The sequence below is a fragment of the Canis lupus genome, chromosome 15 (genome assembly GCF_003254725.2).
Source record: "Canis lupus dingo isolate Sandy chromosome 15, ASM325472v2, whole genome shotgun sequence".
Lineage (NCBI taxonomy): Eukaryota > Metazoa > Chordata > Mammalia > Carnivora > Canidae > Canis > Canis lupus.
The window spans coordinates 29,241,555-29,261,416 of record NC_064257.1 but is presented as its reverse complement, the minus strand read 5'-3'; the positions used below and the strand labels follow the sequence as shown (position 1 = coordinate 29,261,416).

The 19,862-nt window shown below is 37.0% G+C and overlaps 2 protein-coding genes across 8 annotated transcripts in view; one reads left to right on the top strand and one right to left on the bottom strand.

The window, feature by feature from the left end:
- C15H12orf29 (chromosome 15 C12orf29 homolog) overlaps window positions 1-19,862 on the bottom strand; it is a 74,751-nt gene that overhangs the window by 41,709 nt on the left and 13,180 nt on the right. The window contains exons 8-10 of one of the 4 annotated variants that reach the window (XR_004805485.2): window positions 16,261-16,562; window positions 10,777-10,837; window positions 2,705-4,407 (exon numbers count right to left, since the gene is read on the bottom strand). The exons of the other annotated variants lie outside the window; for them this stretch is intronic. The gene's annotated coding sequence lies outside the window, so the exon portion shown is untranslated. Of the gene's footprint in view, window positions 1-2,704; window positions 4,408-10,776; window positions 10,838-16,260; window positions 16,563-19,862 lie in introns of those variants that run through there. 4 annotated transcript variants of the gene reach the window in all.
- CEP290 (centrosomal protein 290) overlaps window positions 1-19,862 on the top strand; it is an 86,668-nt gene that overhangs the window by 65,064 nt on the left and 1,742 nt on the right. For 2 of the 4 annotated variants that reach the window (XM_035699496.2, XM_035699495.2), the window contains exons 43-53: window positions 2,485-2,608; window positions 3,066-3,689; window positions 7,014-7,148; window positions 8,501-8,587; window positions 9,960-10,124; window positions 10,750-10,872; window positions 11,859-12,031; window positions 15,277-15,418; window positions 15,895-15,968; window positions 16,547-16,641; window positions 19,780-19,859. In XM_035699496.2, coding sequence (XP_035555389.2) covers window positions 2,485-2,608; window positions 3,066-3,689; window positions 7,014-7,148; window positions 8,501-8,587; window positions 9,960-10,124; window positions 10,750-10,872; window positions 11,859-12,031; window positions 15,277-15,418; window positions 15,895-15,968; window positions 16,547-16,641; window positions 19,780-19,859 — 1,822 coding nt within the window. The remainder of the gene's footprint in view (window positions 1-2,484; window positions 2,609-3,065; window positions 3,690-7,013; window positions 7,149-8,500; window positions 8,588-9,959; window positions 10,125-10,749; window positions 10,873-11,858; window positions 12,032-15,276; window positions 15,419-15,894; window positions 15,969-16,546; window positions 16,642-19,779; window positions 19,860-19,862) is intronic. The other 2 variants (XM_035699494.2, XM_025439052.3) reach the window with 1 other exon arrangement.

Sequence of the window (19,862 nt, the reverse complement as noted above, 5' to 3'; positions counted from 1 at the left end):
ATGTCCATTTCCTTTTCAAAGCGTTTACAGTCTCTGGATCTGTCCTGCCTGTGCACCTCCCAGTTTGGAAGTCTAGTACCTGGGCCATCTTTGGTCCGTTAGTTCAGTTCTTTGAGTCTTTGCTACTCTAAGATCAGATCCAGGCACACCCAGCTCAACAATGAGCCCATAAATTCATAAAGGACTTTATAAGATCCCTTTCATGTGTCCCTCCCTTTCAGTGACCTCCCTAATACTTTGATTCCCTAGGGCTCCCCCTTTTGCTACTTCGAATGAAATTGGGGCTCAGGGGAACCCTGTTCTACTGTTCGCTTCAGCAGTTGTGCACCTGTCTGGAACTGAGCAAGCAAAAGGAGAGCAGAAAGAGGGGTTGTCAGGGTGTGGGGGAGGGGGACTACTGCCACTGTACCTCCATAGCAATCACAACTCTACCATTTGGAGAAGATTCCTTCTCTTAAATACTTCAGCTCCTATGGGTTCTCATTGCAGTCACCACTGCCACCACCACTGCCATGGGATTACTTGAGGGAGGAGGAGAGAATGGATACAAGAAAAAAATAATGGGGGAGGGGAATGGTTGTACTCTCTGGAAGTATCCTAAGTGCCCTTTTTCCTTGCTGGAGCTGGAATTTTAAGGCTTCTTTGGAGCTTCTTTCCTCCATATTAACACTCACGCTCAGGTTTCATGTTCAGCGTTGTATTCAGGCCAAGAAACATCAGAGGAAAAGAAAAGGTAAATTACTGCCTGTTTGCTGACACTTCAAATTCTGGTATTTTGTCCCAATGTGTAAAATATTTACTTTTCAAAGTTCTCAAATAGCTGTTCCATGCATTTGGGAGAGACAAGATTGAACGGGTTTATTACTACACTGTACCTAGAACCAGTGCACCCCCCACCCGTGCCATTTCTTTAGCAGAGCCTTTGAAATTTTTTTGTTTCGTCATCTCTTTCCAAGTTGTGTCTTCTGATACAATCACAGTCATGTAAAGCAAAATACAGTCGTGTCCTAACGAAACTGTAATAATCTGTTTCATTCACTTCTTAGATGAACATAGTTTTACATCACCTGTTACTTCCTCTGCTACGTGCTTACAAGCAGTCCGGAATCATCTTAATGATCACGTTTGAAGTCTGGTACCTACCTATCATATTTGGATATGAGGATACTTGCTGTTCTTAAGTTTATCATACTTTTTTTCCTTTCTGTTAATCTTCAAAAATTACCATTAGTAATTAATGGTGCTTAGTGCTTCCTTTGTAATGCCTGCAATTGGGTCAACTTTTTTTTAAGGGTTTATTTATTTATTCATGAGAGACACAGAGAGAGAGAGATGCAGAGACACAGGCAGAGGGAGGAGCAGGCTCCATGCAGGGAGCCCGATGGCGGGACTCGATCCCAGGTCTCCAGGATCACGCCCTGGGCTGAAGGCGGCGCTAAACCGCTGAGCCACCTGTCAGTGGGTCAGTCTTAATGTAATGTGAACTCTTTTAAAGGAACACCTGTGAGCTTCTAACCTCCATTCCTCCCCTTTTTGTCTAACTCATGGTTTCTTAAATCCCTCAGAATTTTTCTTGATTGAGAAGAAAAAAGCGATTGAAGAATTCTTTCGACACCTGTTTCTTTCCCTTCCTTTTCTTGATCTAAACATATGTTCAGAACAACGTTAAACCTTTTTATTCTCCTTTGCAGTTTTCACAAGGATCAAAATATTTTAGTTTTGAAACCTAATACTGTTAGAGGTTTAATTTTTTCCCCCTAATAATGTGAATCTTTGTGGGCCAAAGTAATTGGAGATTTGTTAGAAAAGCTGAAACTTATCTTCTCAGTTCAAATTGAATTTCTAAATTTCATGTATCAGAACTAGGTATTAAAGGGAGGAGGGACATTCCAAGAGAGCAGAACCCTATTAGATGCATAGTGGCAGGGGTGAAGTTTTAATGTGTGGGTAAAAGTAGACTTTTTGCCTTAGTAAAAGTAGACCCCTGGTCAATTAGATTGAATAGGTGTAGTGGGGCCAGATTATGGAGGGTCTTGTAGGCCACACATGTGACAGTTGGAGGAACAGATGGTTATCTGACACCAATAAGAGCCTTTTTTAAATCCTTGAGCTTCTCAAGAAGCACACAGATGTTATGGAGTTATTATATAATGTTTTAAAAGTAGTGGCTATTTTGATTTGTCTTACACAATGCCATATAAATAGACGCATGTTCCTTAAAGATGTTATATATATTTCTGTAAATCAAAATACACTTGTTAACTCCTAATTCAGAAGAGCCATGCAGCAATCCTCTGTAGAGGATCACTTTATAATATAAATAGTCATGTCCTAATTTTTGTGAAGTTTATAAGTTTTGTAGAATTTAAAATAAATATACAGTGCTAATAAATACATATTTTCTTTCTTTTCGGTATTTTCTTATAGTGAATCTGTGAAAAGTTGAAGTTTGAATAGTAAAGTGTCTGTTGTTGCTTCTCCTAGGAGCCGCCAAGCTCTTCCTCGAGATTCTGTCGTAGAGGATTTACATCTACAAAACAGATACCTCCAAGAAAAACTTCATGTTTTAGAAAAACAGTTTTCAAAGGATGCATCTTCTAGACCTTCAGTAAGTGTACATCTTTTTGTTTCTGTTTTTAAAGTTTAAAAGTGATATCAACTTGTACCTTTATCTGACCCACAACATTAGATTCTTTTTGGAATATTAGTGCAGTAAATCCAACCTTTATTTTTGCCAGGTAGTGATGTATATTAACTTCTTTAATCCTTCTTACATAAGTAATCTTAAAGTTTTATGCAAAGCATAAGAATTTTATTACAAATGAAATTTTAAATGAAGTTACATTTCCAGTTTTGATGTGGCAAGAACATACAATTGGGTAAATTAGAAAACTATGTTATAGCATTGTTTCCATTCAAACGTGTGATATATTTCTAGTTTTCCTTTATAAGAAATCATTAATATAGAGTTGTTTGCTGTATCTTATTTTAAAACAAGTAGTGTGTATATTTTTATTATTTTCTTCTTCTTTTCACGTTTCTTCTCTTTCTTCTGCTTCAAGCAGAATCTGTTATGTGACACAACTGCACTTTCTACCCTTGCTACCAGTGTTAATAAATACAGGCATAATGTTTTTCACAAAAAGAACACTTTATACAGGAACAGAAAAAAACCCAAAACAGCTTTCAGAATTAAAAATGGGAAGGGAATAGATGCCAGTGACAACTTATACCATCAGGTACCTAAAAATATTCTATGGTATTACAGTAATAAAGAAAAACACACAACAGAAGATATTGTAGATCCTGCAGAGTTCAATAAATCTGAGACAAGACCAAAAAGCAAGCCAAGTCCATTTAGGTCAACTAATGGTATCTTGGCAGATGTTAAGTTCATTTTCGAAAATGAACCAGATCCTGAAATTGAGAACATTAGTCAAGACTGTTGTGAAAATAATAAACAGGAACATAAAAACAATGACGAGAATGAGGTAGGCCAGAATGATGAAGGGAAGGGCTACAAGGCTGAAGATGTGAGTCACAGGAACCACTTGGATCCAGAAGAATCTACCAGAGAGGACCCTGGTTATGCCACAGTTGCTGCTGCACTGGATCCGTGTGCTGAGGAAGATGCACAGGCAAACTGTGAAACCGATGTACCAGTCCAGCCAAGAAATGAAGTGTCCCAGGTGTGAGTCTATGGTAGCCCCGTGTGTGTTTGTTAGCTGAATTTTCTGATACCAGGTAGTGTGCATAGATGGTACAAATGGAAATAAATTGTGTAGGATTTGTTAAAAAAATTTTTTTAACTATTCATGATACTCATCTTAAGCTCTAATATTTGACTAGTTCCTCCAAAAATTAATGGTATACATTTCCCAATTCATTATAGTACTCACTGTTGTACCACTACTACTCGTGTAAAAAGAATTAGCTAACAGGGTGATGAAAATCAGGCTCTTTAGAGGTGTTCATTTTGCCTTAGAGATTTCTAATTCAGGATGCTCTGAAATCTCATCACAAACTTTTACTACAGTAAATACTATCAGTAAAAATGTGTTACCGTACTGTGTGACATTCTTTGGTCATCTCTTTGCCACACATGACAAATACTTTATAATGAAAAGTTGTGTCTATGTTGTGCTGAGGTATAATTTTCATAGCATTTTGCAGAGTATTATTTCTATTTTACACGGAAGCTTGGAGCATGAGTAACATCTCTAGCGATGCAGAAGCAGGATATAAAGACCAGTCTAAGTCTGTAGTTTATGATCTCTCTTATGACACACGACTTTTGGGTCAGTTTACAATGTACAGACTAAGACATGTTTGCCCCCAGGTAAAATCAAATAGCATTTATCTTTTTTTCTTTATCCTTTCCATTTAGATATTCCAGTCACCCAAGTCCTAAAAACAATCAATAGAAACAAACATTTAAATGTGAAGAGAAAATAGATGAAAGTGTCTTAATTCTTACTTCATTTCTTTATCAAGGTTCATAATGCGTTTTTTTTACTCGAGAGTTCCCCTGTGTTTCCTTAACTCCCATCCACTAGGAATTTGGTTTCTAGCAGTGTATCCCCCCTTTTTTATTATTTACTCATTTATTTTAGAGAGCACACAGTAGAGAGGGGCAGAGGGAGAGGGAGAGAGAATCTTAAGCAGACTCTGTGCTTGAGCACAGTGACACAGGGCTCAATCTCACAACCCTGAGATCACAACCTGAGCTGAAACCCACCAGCTGTACCACCCAGGCACCCCTAGTAGTATATCCCTTTTAGCAGGATTCCTCTTCTGTAAAAGAATTGGAAATCTCATAAAATTCATTATAAATTTTATTTATATTATTTTTACAAACTAGAGAGTTTCATTAGAATTTATTTTCCAGAAATCTGGACAATTTCAATACTTTTAATTTTGTTTTTTGAGAATTGAGGGTAAAAGTGATCCCTAAGTATTTACATAATTGCCTCCATGTTTTAGTGAGGAGAGAACTGTGTTAAAAAGAAAAAAAACAAAAAACTTTATATGAAATCATAAGATAGAAGTATTCTCTTCTGTGAGTGATATCTAATGTATTTTATGTCTTTCAACCAGTGGTACCCATAGGTGTTTATCATTTGATAAATAGCTACCACGGACAGATGAGATGAAGTGAGGGTGACAAGAACTCAGAGACAGGGCATTACAGATTTCTGTGTCTGAAGAGGCCTTAAAAATTACCCCATCTCATGCCTTCATTTGTAAGATGGAAAAATCGAGGATTTTGCAGGTGGCAGGATTTGCCTAGTGTTGATCAGAATGTATACTTGGGTTATTTGACAGAGAATAAGCACAGACATATTTCTGTGGTACAGACATCAACAAAGACGTCTGTCTTCTTTTTCTTGCCACTCTATATGTGCATATGCACACACATTCCTTTGAACGAATAGAAGTCTGGTGGATACGAGCAGTGTCTCTGCCAGTGTTCTGTGCCCTCAGGTCAGAATCAAACCGCCTAGAATTTCTTTACTTTTCTATATCCTATTTTTTAGTGTCTTTAATTTTGTTTACACTTGTTTTTATTACCTCAGGATAAATATATCAATGTGAAGTATTTAACCTACTGCTAATTAAAACACATTATAGAGCCATGTATAATGGATATATTTGTACAGTACTGTATTTTTTTAAACTATAATGTTTGTGGAGTTATTGACTTGATAGTCCATCAAGTCACTAGAGAGAGAGAGAAGGGGGTGAGGGAGGACAAACTAAGCTATGCTGAGTATTTACACAAGATTATTTTGTATGATGCTTGTAAATCATACAAGATAGGTGGTGTTCTTCTTCCCACTGTGTCGGATAAAGTAACCAAGCACATATTTCTCTTTCAAATGACTCGTAGTTTAGGATGAGAAGTAAAAGCTGAACATAAGTATAACCCAAAGTGGATTCATGCCAAGAGAAATGCAAATATAGTGTAACTGGATTTCAGAGGAGGGAGTGATTGCTCTCGCCCAAGGAAGGAAGAAGAGCTTTCCCAAGAAAGAAGAAGAAATTAAGGCACTGCTTTTTATAGATTTGTGTATTGTTTGCTAGGGCTGTTGTAACAAAGCACCACAGGTTTGGTGGCCTGACAGAAACTTATCTCACAGTTCTGGAAGCCAGAAGTCAAAAAAACAAGGAATTGGCAGGGCTGATGCCTTCTTTAACCTGTGAGGGAAGAATCTATCCCAGGCCCTTCTCCTTGGCTTGTAGGTGGCCATTTTCTTCCTGCCCCTTCATATGATCTCCTTTCTATGCATTTGTCTGTATCCAAATTTCCCTTTTTCGTAAGAACACCACTCAGACTGGGTTGGGGCCCACCTTACTGACTACCTTGAGTACCCCTGAAAACGCTCCATCTCCAAATAAGGTCACATTCTGAGGTACTGGGATTAGGACTGCAACATATGAATCTGAGGGTGGGGTAGGGTTTAGGGTATAATATAATCAATCCATAACAAATAATAACCATACTTTTGAACAGGAAAACCTGGCACAAATTAGTTTATTAGCCATTATGAGAGTATACATGGAGATAATGAAGATAGTCTATGTGTGGACATTATTAAGACATTTTTTTTTTAGAGATTTAATTTATTCATAGAGACAGACAGAGAGAGAGGCACAGACACAGGCAGAGGGAGAAGCAGGCTCCATATAGGAAGCCCGACGTGGGACTCGATCCCAGGTCTCCAGGATCACACCCCAGGCTGCAGGCGGCTCTAAACTGCTGCGCCACTGGGGCTGCCCCTTATTAAGACATTCTTGACTTTGCTTTCTATATTAATTAAACTGCATTGCCTTTTCTCCTGCAATTCTCATATTCTAATTTATCTATTTGGAGCTGTTCTTCCAGGAGTTCTCTCTCATTTTTTTTTTTGAGGAAAAATGTTCCCCTTTAGCTAGTGTTTTCTTATCCAATATGTTTTATGCCACTTTTATTATTAAAACTTAAAATTATTCCCAACTTTATTTTCCTGAAGACTTCCGGGATAGAGTCAGATGATCATTTTCAAAAGGAACAAGAGCTTCAGAGGGAAAACTTGAAGTTGTCATCTGAAAATATTGAACTAAAATTTCAGCTTGAACAAGCAAATAAAGATTTGCCAAGATTAAAGGTAAATTTAATGTTCTTTACTCTATTTAGGAAATCTAATGCCTGAAAACCTTTTTCTCCCTCTTCATATTTGTTTATGAAGATGTCAGAAACTCGCATTCGTGAAATACTTTGGCAGTGTTACACTTTCTACATTTGTTCATGTAACACTTATTTGTTGAAAGCCTACTTTGTTGTCAGGCACTCTCCTAAGTGCTGGGAAACAGCAATCAAAAACTTCTTGCACTTGTAGAACTTACATTCTAGTAGGGAAGATTGGTAATAAGTAAAAAGTCAATATATAGTATGTCAAGTTGATGTTAAGTGATAGAAAGCACAGTTGGTGTGAAAGGGGCGTGTGTGTGTGTGTGTGTGTGTTGGTTGGTTTGGGAGTGTATGGAACTGCTATTTAAATTAGAGTAAGAGGGGAAGGCTTTCTTAGTAAAGTGATATTTTAGCAGAGAGCTAGGGGATTGTAAGGAAGTGGGTCATACAGGTACTGGAAAAAGTTCCAGACAACAGAAATAGCAAGTTCAAAGCCCTGAGGCAAGAGGATGGTTGGTGTATTTCATTAACAATCATCACTCTTTAAAATATTAGGACAGGGATCCCTGGGTGGCGCAGCAGTTTGGCGCCTGCCTTTGGCTCAGGGCGTGGTCCTGGAGACCCGGGATCGAATCCCACATCGGGCTCCCGGTGCATGGAGCCTGCTTCTCCCTCTGCCTGTGTCTCTGCCTCTCTCTCTCTCTCTCTCTGTGACTATCATAAATAAATAAAAAAATAAAAATAAAAAAAATAAAATATTAGGACATTTCTAAAAAATTAATTCTCTACATTTAAAAAAAATCAGGGTAATTATCTCTTTTAGGAATTTTACTTTGATTATTATAAGTTTATCTTTAGTTTTCCAAATCTCATCCTATTTATGGGAACTTTTTTCTTTTGGCTGGCTAATTGTTCCCATTCTGTTTTCTAACCTAGAATATTAGCAGTCCGTTAATTTCACTGGTAATGATATAATTATATCCTACTTCTAGGACCAGAACCAGTACTATTAGTTCAGCTATTTCTCTGTGCCATCTGGGTAAAGGTCTACATACGTAATTTATGGGGCGATTAAAATCAAAGTTCTAAACTCTGTACTAAGGTAGTAATGTGGAAAATATTTCTTGAAATTCATATATAAAACATCCTTGTATTAATGAACTTTAATTCAACATATGTCTTAGCTCAAAATCCTTATTGCTGTAGAGACCGTCTTGTTCAGTTTGCCTATACAGCTAAAGAGACTGATAGTTCAAATGAATGATTTGCCTTTCCTTTTCAGCAGCTATGACTATGTTAAACTGTTCTGTGCTTGCTCTAACTTTTCAGAGTCAAGTAAGAGATTTGAAGGAGATGTGTGATTTTCTTAAGAAAGAAAAAGCAGAAGTTGAACGGAAACTTGGTCGTGTTAGAGGGGTGAGTGTGTGAGAATTTGCCATATATTTGTTTTGGTATCAGAAGTGAGAAGTTGGTAATGAAAAAAGCAAGTTTGGATATGTCGTAACAGTAGCAATATGCTTTTACTATTGCCAGTAGTCTTGGTTTTTATTTTGCTGTGTCTACAATGTAAAACATCATAAAGCTTTTTTCATTTCAAGTCAATGAATTTTATCATGTCACACCTTGCATGCATTTGAGTTCAATTGGGACTCCACATCTTTTTTCATTGCATCTCCCTTCACACTTTGAAAACATTTAACTTCTAGGAACCCTCCTTCTGTTCATTAAGGTAACTACTAACTGCTTTTAGTCCAATTCTAACATTATGTAACTATTCTTTATGATTTCCATAGCAGCTTCTTAGTATAATGTTCTGTAATATGTTTCCCAATTTTTTTATTCTTGCATATTTCTTCTCGTTATTTTGTATTCACTTTTTACAATGAATAAATGCTGCTTATGAGGCCCCTGCCAAAGATTTAAGCCCCTGTTGATTTCATGTTAGCAAGTGGCACAAATGGAAGCGATTATTATAAAAACTTATACAAGTAATAATATTAAATATATGACAGATTTGGTGAAAATATTGAGTTATTACTAGAAAAGTATTCAGAACAAACATCTGACAGCAACATTAATTTCATAAATAAAAATCTGTTAATTTGGCCTTTTCTAAGTTGTGAAAATATATATTAAAATTATGTAAAATTATGTATTAAAATTATGTAGGGTTATTCATTGCATAGTGTGAATACTGACTAAAATGCAAATATGTAAGCAGATTCTTTTGCTCAACTGTTAAAAACCTTATTTTAAAGCATAAGAGACAGTTATTAGTGACCCATCTCTATTAACAACTCTACACTAGGTTGTTTTAAATTTCATATGTCTCTTATAGTTATATTAGAAACTGAATTTCTAATCATGGCTGATCTTAGAGAAAATCACCTCTATTCTGCAATTCAAATTTGGTTACTTATGAGCTTTTTAATGACACAACTTTTCTTTTGTGGGTTGTTTTCATATAAAGAAAATTCAGGTTACAGGAAAGAACATTAGCTAAATAGAAAATTTAGGTTCTCAAACTTACTAATTTGTAACAGACATCAAGGCTGGAGTATTTGAGATGTTACTTATTGGCTGCATGACTAGGAATACCAAATTCTCTGAGTCCTGAGGATCATAATTCCTATCGCAAAGGATTATTTTAACAATGAATTGAATACAGGCTTTGGCTTTAAAAGTTAGGAATCAACAAGTATAATAATGAGCCTGTTATGTTGTTGGTGTTTTATATTCTACTGTCTCAGATATTTGATCAGATAAAAAGTAACATATTCTTTTGTAGTCTGGTAGAAGTGGAAAGACAATCCCAGAACTAGAAAAAACCATTGGTTTAATGAAAAAAGTTGTTGAAAAAGTCCAGAGGGAAAATGAACAGTTGAAAAAAGCATCAGGAATACTGACCAGTGAAAAAATGGCTAATATTGAGCTGGAAAATGAAAAGTTGAAGGTAATTTTTTAATGTGATTATTCACATGGAATGTCTCTACTATTATAATTTCTATTTTTTAAGGAAGGTTTTAAATATACTCCTGTTATATGAAATGGTTTTAATGGTTCTCACTCTGGCTGCATAAATACCTACCTGTGTCTGTTCTCAAATATGTGGATGCCTAGGCCCCCAGTCCTGATATTGCTCTTTTGGGGTGGGTCCTACTATAGATACTGTGATTTTAAGTGTCAACTCATTCTGGGTAACCAAAGTTGGAAACCTCTGCTCTAGATGACCAATATGAAAGGGAAGGGGATCCCTGGGTGGCGCAGCGGTTTGGCGCCTGCCTTTGGCCCAGGGCGCGATCCTGGAGACCCGGGATCGAATCCCACGTCGGGCTCCCAGTGCATGGAGCCTGCTTCTCCCTCTGCCTATGTCTCTGCCTCTCTCTCTCTCTCTCTCTCTCTCTCTCTGTGACTATCATAAAATAAAAATTAAAAAAAAAAAAAAAGAAAGGGAAGGCTTTAATTCTATCAAAAAATGGTCTCTAAAACTGCTTTGAATTAAGTTTTAATGAGTTTATAGGATCTTTTATTTCCTTGTTTTCATAATTATAGTTTGTTTGTTTGTTTGTTTGTAATAGGCTGAATTAGAAAAACTTAAAGCTCACCTCGGACGTCAGTTGAGCATACACTATGAATCCAAGACCAAAGGCACAGAGAAGATTGTTGCTGAAAATGAAAGGCTTCGTAAAGAACTTAAAAAAGTATGACATTCATTACTGATTAATAATTACTTTTTATGTTAATTAACTAATACATCTTGGAAAAGCTGAATGAAAAAGTTAATGAGCATGTCTATTCAGAGTAGATATGAAAAGATTTAGGAATTGTATTTTTATGGCTGCCATCCTTTCACCATGAGGTACACTGAAAATAATAAATTAAGAGGCAGTGTAATGTAGAAGCTACCTGTCTGGGGTTCAAATCCTAGCTCTACTAATTACTAGCTGTGGAAACAAAGGCAAGCTACCAACCCCTCACTATCCCTCAATTTCCTCATCTATAAGATTGGGAATGATAAATATACCTGTTTCACAGAGTTCCTGCAGGATTTAAATGCGTTAAGATTAGTGCACATGGCTCAGAACAATGACTGATGTAAGGAATATATGAAACTGTGTTGTTAAATAGTAAGATTCCTTTCTATTTAAGTTGCGAAATATATTCCTTGCCCCAAATAGGTGGTGCTATTTATATGGATGATCCAGTGAATAAACTGAAATTGAGATTTTTAGGCTAGTTACAGCAGTATCTGAATATACTGTGAGGCCAGAGTGTAGTGTGCTTTAAATGAAAGTTTAATAGTGGAAATTATCTAAGGTACTTACACATAGTTTATGCTCACAACTAGGTCTCTCAAGTATTGGTCAAAGCAAAACATCTTCTGAGTGTATTGAGACAAACTATCCCATTATCTATAAATACTACAAAGATGACAAATGTAAAGTAACCACTAGAGTAAAATATTTGCAAATATATTTTCCTAACCTCGTTTATATGATCTGTTCTAATTATGATCATACTGCTATTTTAGAGTAAAGGAAACATTGGATTTTTATTGGAATTTTAATCAGCATTTAGAGTGCCAGGTTACTTTTGTTTTCTGATTTATAGTGGTAATTTTGAATGTATTACATCTTTGAGAACACTATTGTTTTGTTACCTTATACTAATTAGTCTTTAATGATAGGAGACTGAAGCTGCAGAAAAATTGCGGATAGCTAAGAATAATTTAGAGATATTAAATGAGAAGATGACAGTTCAACTAGAAGAGACTGGTAAGAGATTACAGTTGGCAGAAAGTAGAGGCCCACAGCTAGAAGGTGCTGACAGCAAGAGCTGGAAATCAATTGTTATGACAAGGTAGGAACAAATAGTTTAAAACTTGCACAAAGTTTAACCAGTTCTACTGCTGCCATTAATGTTTAAAAAAGAGTATGACATTACTCTGATTAACTTAGTTCTTTCCTTCATGAACTGTTTGGTGGTTTGCTTTAACATGATACTGTTTTTGTTTTTTTGTTTTTTTAACACGATACTTAGGGGCAATGCTAGAACAGGTAAAAGGTGTTTTTTCTTCCTTCAGATATTTAATTTAGGTGGCAGTGCACATGACAAAGCAGAGCTGGGGCTGGGCCGAGGGTGTTGGAGCTGGGTGGGCATCAGGAAACAGCTATCATCTGCGAGCCTCCAACAGTGGTGCCCAGCTTCAGCCGGCTGCTGCTTTGCTCCAGCCACAACTCAGCCTCCATGTTACATTCATTCTCTACCTCAAGTATAAGCCAGGAACAATTGAGCTGTCTTGTTGCAACCTACAGCATACTGGAACTGGGGCTACACTGCAATTTTGGAGGGTTTTCTTTTTTTAAGATTATTTATTTTAGAAAGAGAGAGAGTACATGTGTGTGAGCAGGAGGAGGGGCAGAGGAAGAGAGAACCCCAAGCAGACTCCCACTGAGCGCAAGGCCCCACGCCGGGCCTGATCTTAACCCTGAGATCAAGCCAAAATCAAGAGTTGGTCGCCCAACTGACCAAGCCACCCAGGTGCCCCTAGTCTTGGAGTTATATCTTGGGCAACTTGTTCTTCAAACAGCCTTGACAGATGAATTCAGCAGTAGCTTCAGTTCTCACTGGCCTTTGCTTTCTGACCCTAGACATTCTTCCATCCTGTGAACCTTTTCTACAGGTGTGATTCCTACCGGTCACATAAACTTTGTCACTGTCAAAGTGTTAGGAACTCACTAGTAAACATCACCACTGTCATCATGGGCGGCTCATCATGACTCTAATGAGTCAGTAGGCAGCTTTGGTGTCATTCTCATTTCCTGTCTTAAACAGCTGCTTTAAGGCATATAGAAGCCAGAAACTAATATGATGCTACCCATGTCTTCCTCTTAGAGTCATCCTGTATGAAGTGTGTTCTTTACATCTGCTGGCCCCAATGCTAAAGGCAAACTCCTCTTTATCTTACCATATTCAAAGAGTTCTTTATGTCCATATATCTCCAGTCTCTCATTTGATGTCTACCTGTTATTTAGAGTAGGCTTGAGGAGGGATGGATCAAGTCACCATCCCTAGCATTATGAGGCTACAGCAAGTCCTACGTGGGTCTGCTGCACTGTACTTGGCCCTGTCCACAGGTCTGAGGAGGAAGGTTATGCAGGCAGATTAGAATACAGCCCAGGTGGCCACAGTCCTAGAGAACAGTCCTTGGTTCCTGTCCTAACACCATACTGACAGTACTCAGAGCCCCTCCTCCCCTATCTTGCTGTCTCTTAACTCTGCAAGACAGCTAGTGGGAGGGCTAAATGAAATAACATGTGATTGAGGGAAAAGGAATCTGTCTTGTCTGCTTGGACCCTAGCAGAAGCTCTCAACTAGCAAGGTTATCAGCTGACTGCTGGTTTGGTACTTTACCTCCTTCTACAATCACATGTAGACTCAGAATCTTGAGTTACTTTGAGATTTACTGAGCAGATACTTTACTGTAGTTCATGCTGCATGCCAGACTCTCTGCTTCACGTTAGATGTTCCTCTAAAAGGCCTATTTGCCTGGTTTCTGTATAGCTAGCTGGGTGGTTTCCATGGCTTTAGAAATACTGAAGTCTCACTGTGACCTTAAGTAAATAACATCTCTTCTGTGAGCTCGTGTTGTTTGTTTTTTAATCTAGAGATGATCATCCCTGTACTTCCTTTTCTAAAAAGGTCTCTGAGATGCTGCAGAAAAATTATTAACATGAAACGGGTTCATAAAGTTTATACACATTTGAGAGGGGTAATATTTAACCATAATTGAAGATGACTGTGCCTTTTACATCATTTGTGTGTTCTAAATCTGAGAACTGAAAAGTAACCAAGCATAGGGTGGGCCTTCAGTAAACTCTTCTGAAAAAGTTACAAAGTTCTTGTAGAATCCACTTGAGCTAGAGAAGGCTAATTCTAATTCTGATCCTTGGCCTCAAGCCTCCCTAAATCTAAAAACTTTAAAAACCAACAAAAACCTTGCTAGGATCTGCAGCTGGCATTATACACCCACTTAGTAAAGTGGTGGAGAGATTTCTTTGGGGCCCATGACACCTAGGTCCTCCTCAGGCTGAAATCTTCATATTTACTCAACAAACTAATGGCATCTGTTCTTATCAGGCCTAATCCTGACAGCTGAGACAAACTGGGTGGTATTGGAACTATTTTAAATAGCTGATCAGAGAAGGCCTCTCTGATCGGGTGGGGCATCTGAATGGAGAACTGAAGTCAAGGAGTAAGCTTCTGATACTTCTTCACTCCTCTGGTGGACAGTCTGTCAGATTAAGAACATTCCTTTCCAATCAGTTTCTAAGGTGTATCAACAACTATTTGAATTTATTGAAATAATAATTTCCCTTACTTATACTGTCCTCACCTGATTTTCTTGCCCAGCATTCTTTCTTTTTTTCTCTGGTAAAGTTTGAATATTATGAGCATGGTCTCCCTTTAAGGTGGTATGATATGCTATAAAATCATTTTTGCTTAATGTTTTAAAATTTTCTTTTGGAGTTGGGTTTTTTAACTATTGGTCATTTCTTTAAAGGTTACAAATCTATTCAGATTTTAATGTCATATGCCATTTTATCACCCCTGCTTTGTACGTTTTTTCCTTTCCCAGTAGTGTCCTTTTGGCTTTGTTCTACATGGATACCTCATTTTTTCTCTGTATGCTTCTGTGTGTGTATGCAGGAGGTATATATGAAATGCTTTAACTTGTGATCTTTACATATATTTCTAAGATTACCCAATAATACAGAATTTGATATTCTCATGGATGAATTGCACTATATTTTTTGTGACTGAAAATATATTAATTTTAATCTTCTTTTGACAGTGGTCAAATTCAGGCTCCACCTTTGTTGATAACCTTGGGAAACACTCAAATCCTCTATTTCAGTTGGCCTATTAGGAATACTTAGCCCTTGTTGTCACCCATTACTAAATAAATATGTAGAATTTGACTAGATTTGACAAGAAGAAAGAGTAAGACAGTCTGTTATTTTTAGTGCAATAATTTGAATTGGCTTTTAAGTCAATGAGAGAAATTATTTTGTTTCTATGCCATTTTTTACCTTTATTTTTAGAATGTACGAAACTAAGTTGAAAGAATTGGAAACTGATATTGCCAAAAAAACCCAAAGCCTTACTGATCTTAAACAGCTTGTACGACAAGCAACAGAGAGGGAACAAAAAGCTAAGAAATACACGGAAGACCTCGAGCAACAGGCAAGTAATTTTTCTTTCCCAGAGAAAATAATGTGTTACAGCTCAAGCCACTCCTTGGCATTGTTTTTGTAGATAAAAATGAACAATTGATAATACCTCCCCTGGGAGGCCCATCAAGTGGATGGCACCACCATTCAACCTTTTGTTTAAGCCAAACCCCTTAGATTAGCAATTCTTTCCTTTCCTACCCTGTATCTTTCTCACTAAATCATATCCAAGGACCATAGGAACGTGCCAGAAGGGATTTTTGTCTTTTTTTTCATCACTCCATTCCCTGTGCCTAGGACAATGCCTGGCATGCAGTACTCAGGAATTACTGTGAATGAATAGTGAATAGAACACAACAGATACGCATTCATATCTTGTGGGCTTTTGAAAACCCAACCTTTAATACCCTTTACAGAAAATGTGTATCTTTATAAAACCTCGTATTTCCATGTCAGACTTTGTCTCTTAATTTTTCATTATGCCCAAAGATTGCGATTCTCAAACATGTTCCTGAAGGTGCTGAGACAGAGCAAAGCCTTCAACGAGAGCTTCAAGTTCTAAGGTACATTATCTGTAAGACTACCCTTTTTTTAAAAAAATAGACTTTAAATTATGACCAGGTTTGTTACCTACAGAGATTAGGATTTTTCAACCTTGCTGTCTAACAAGTTTATCAGTCTTATTTCATCCTTCTGATGCCAGTTACTCTTACATAATAGATACTGAAAAAAGGGTAAACCAGATCCTAATATAAGTGCCAAGCTTCCAATTTAAACTTTCTTAATAGTACAAAATGTGTTAGATCTTAGTTTTCCAGAGGCAAATATTAATGAGAGAGAAAAAAAATTACTTACTTACAGGGTTCTGTGTGGAATACTCTCATGAGATTCCTCCAAAAGGAAAACTTAACAATGACATCAGGTCAGACTTTTAAGAATCATGAAGAATTTTCATTCAGTGATCTCAGTTTGAGAAGGTAGCATTGCAAGTCAGAGTAAATGAAGAACTCTTTACCTTTATGAATTATTAGCAAGTTCTCAGCAATTTACATCACATAGTTCAAAAGAAATACCCATGTATTTCATAAATCAATGACTGGTTTTTGTGGTTTTGGTTGAACTCATAATCATTGTGTTCTAGATTAGCTAAAAGTCAGCTGGAAAAAGAAAAGGCGGAATTAATGCATCAGTTAGAAGTTAACAAAGACCAAAGTGGAGCTGAAAGCGCTGTATCTGGTAAAGTACTTTATAACATACTTATAGCATGTTAGCTAACCCAAGTTTTTGGATTAGGGCTTGCCTTTTTTATTTATTCAGATTTCTGATGACTGTCTTCCTATGAAATCAAATCCGATAGGTTTTCAGAGTTCTTTCCTTCATGTAAGAATAATGTTCCCATTGAGTCCTCTGAGTTCTTTATAGTATCGACTAGCAGATACTCCATGTTTTTCTCTTTATGTTCCATCTAAGTGTTACATTTAATCATGATAAAGTGCTAAGCACTGAATATGAAGTTTGTGGCTTCCAGTTTCTAAGTATATATAGGCCCTTTTAAGCCCTCTGAACATTATCTTCTAAATGCTATTGTCCTCTTATTTTTAAGATTTTATTTATTTGAAAGAGAGAGTAGGAGCTGGGGGGAAAGGCAGAGAGAAAGGGAGGAGCAGACTCCCCGCTGAGCACGGAGCCCCATGTAATGCAGGGCTCAGTTCCAGGACCCTGAGATCATGACCTGAGCTGAAGCCAGATGCTTAACCTACTGAACCACGGAGGCACCCCATCCTCTCATTATTAACTTAAAAACTACATATAGTGAACCCTGTCTGCATTCTCTTTCCCTTTTACAAATTAAAACATTAAAGTCTAGGCTTCTACATGCTTCCAATTCACAAGTGATTAATCATTGCATTGCTATGTGCGTATGTATCCATGTGTATATGTCGTGTATACATGTATATGCAATTAACAGTTGATCCTCAATACTTTCAGATTCTGTATTTGTGAATTCAGCTACTCACTAAAATTTACTTCTAACCCCCAAACTAGTATTCCTAGTGCTTTCGCAGATACAGTAGTGAAATTTTAAGTTCTGACCCACCTTTTTCCAGATGAGATCCAGTAAGATGAGACTCTACCTTATTTCAGCTCTCATACAAATGACCAGAGGATGGAGACAGTACAGGGCAGGGCATCAAAGGGCAAGAAGCTCTGGTTCTAGGGCCAGTTGGTCTGGGTTTAAATCCCAACTCTGACATTTACGAGGGGTGCAGCCTCAGGGGAGTCACTTGACTCTTCTGAACTTTGTTTTCTTTTTTGTAAAACAAAGAAAATAGAATCTACCCAGGATGAGTTGTTTCCAGGATTATAATTATACTTTATGTTAAATATGAGTATGTATATGTGTACATTTTTTCCCTAAGAGTTATGAATGGTTCAATATTCACAAACCCGTGGTTGACTTTTGAGAACATCAATGTTAACAAGAACCATTTATTATGTATATTTAATAGTGTGATGGGGAAATGGCAAATTCTATTCCAAAGGTTTATATCAATTTATACCCGAACAGTCTGACTATTTCATACACCTTTTTCGGTATCCTACCACATATTCTTGTTACTACTTTGTTTTAAGGCTATCATGTACGAGTTTACCAGACACTATGCTAAGTGCTTTTACAAGCATTTTATAATTTAACTCTTAAGATGCTGTTTGGTGGGTACCGTTGTCTCCGTTTTACCTAGGATTGTCACCTTAAAGTTAAGCAACGAGGTCACAACAGCTAGGCATTGACAGGCAGGATGAAACCTAAATCTATGGAACTCCAAAGCCCCTCACCATTCCCTGTTTTTGACCATGCAAACTGCCTTATCTACCTTTTGGTAACTAGAACAGTCATGTAAATCTCTCTCAACAGTATCTCTTTTAGTAGCCAGCTTAGGGTACCAGACTAGCACACCCCCAAAGACCTTCTGATGCTATGACGTTTGGCAAGGTCTCTCTAAACCTAAGTTTCCTGAGAGGGAATTTCAGAACCTTATATTCCTCATCTATTTACAGGACACAAGGATACCTAACATATTTCAAAGATTGCTAAGGTTCAAAATCAAACGGAAATGGTCTTGGCAATTCTAAAGCACTATTTAAATACAAAGTATCAACAAGACTGTACAGTAGAATATTGAAAAAGCTGTTTGAAATAGTCAAAGGTTGCTCAGGTATAAATTGGAATAATTCTTTGGTATGGAATTTGCCATTTCAATCATGCAATCCAATACCTTAAGCAAACTCCAGAAAGTGCTGTACGTAGTAATTACTTTTACTGCACTACTTTTACTTTTACGTTAGTAAGCTGTGTAACGTATAGCACCCCTTTAAGACAATCAACTCAATACAGCATTCCGGTGATTAAGAACCGACTTTATAAAAAATAGCGAGTACTTTCTACAAAGGTGAGAGAAGTTTTGAAAAGTATCATTTTGCTCTGCTTTCCAAAGGAAGATGAGTTCTGTTGACTATTCCCAAAGAAAAGGATGAGGAAAATATTTCTTGTCTCCAGCTCATAATTAGGGGACCATTCCAAGGGAACTGTAATAGAGTACCAACCTTCCTGTCTCATTCATGAAAATGTGTCTTGCTGACCATTAATTTCTCAAAGTTTAGCATTACTTTTAAAATTTTACACTTCAGTGGCTGCAAAATGACATGACATACTAGATGTTATGTTTAATTTAAAGAAAATGTTTCTAGCAAAGATGACAATGAAATAAAACGTTCCATTTGTCCACTGATTCTCATTATAAATTTAGAGATGTTAACTCCAGGTGAGGGGAGTGGTTAAGGATCCAAGAAATTAAGGCTCTTGTACTGTACTTAACATTTTCCGACCATAGCATTAGGATTTATTTCTCTTTGTTTTATCCATCCTGACTGGCATATTTTTCGTGTAGTAATTACACAGTAAATGTGGACTAACTTCATGGAATAGTCAATACTGCTGGGTACCAGGAGCATTTGGCCAGCTGTGGCTGTAGACCCTTACCTAACAGTCTACTTATTTTGTTGTCCTTTTAGTACCTAACAATTTTTCCTGGCTCAGATCAGAATTTTTCTCTGGAAAATAATTTCTTCTAGGTTAGAAAAATTACCCTGATTCTACCCATCTAATACCCAGCAGATGGTTTTTCTCTTGGTCTGCTATGGAATTACAATACTGTAAAAGGTAGCATTACAGTATTCACAGCCTGGAAAGTTTTTCAGCCATAAAATGCCCTATTTTCTAGGCCGTGGTTTAGTTTTCTATTTATTCTCTAAAAGAAATCCTTTGTCAGAGTGGGGAAAAATGGAATCTGACTTTTAAAACTTTTTTGGCAGATCCTGATCAACTAAAGGAAAAAGTAAAAGATTTAGAGACACAGCTCAAAACCTCAGATTTAGAAAAGCAGCATTTGAAGGTA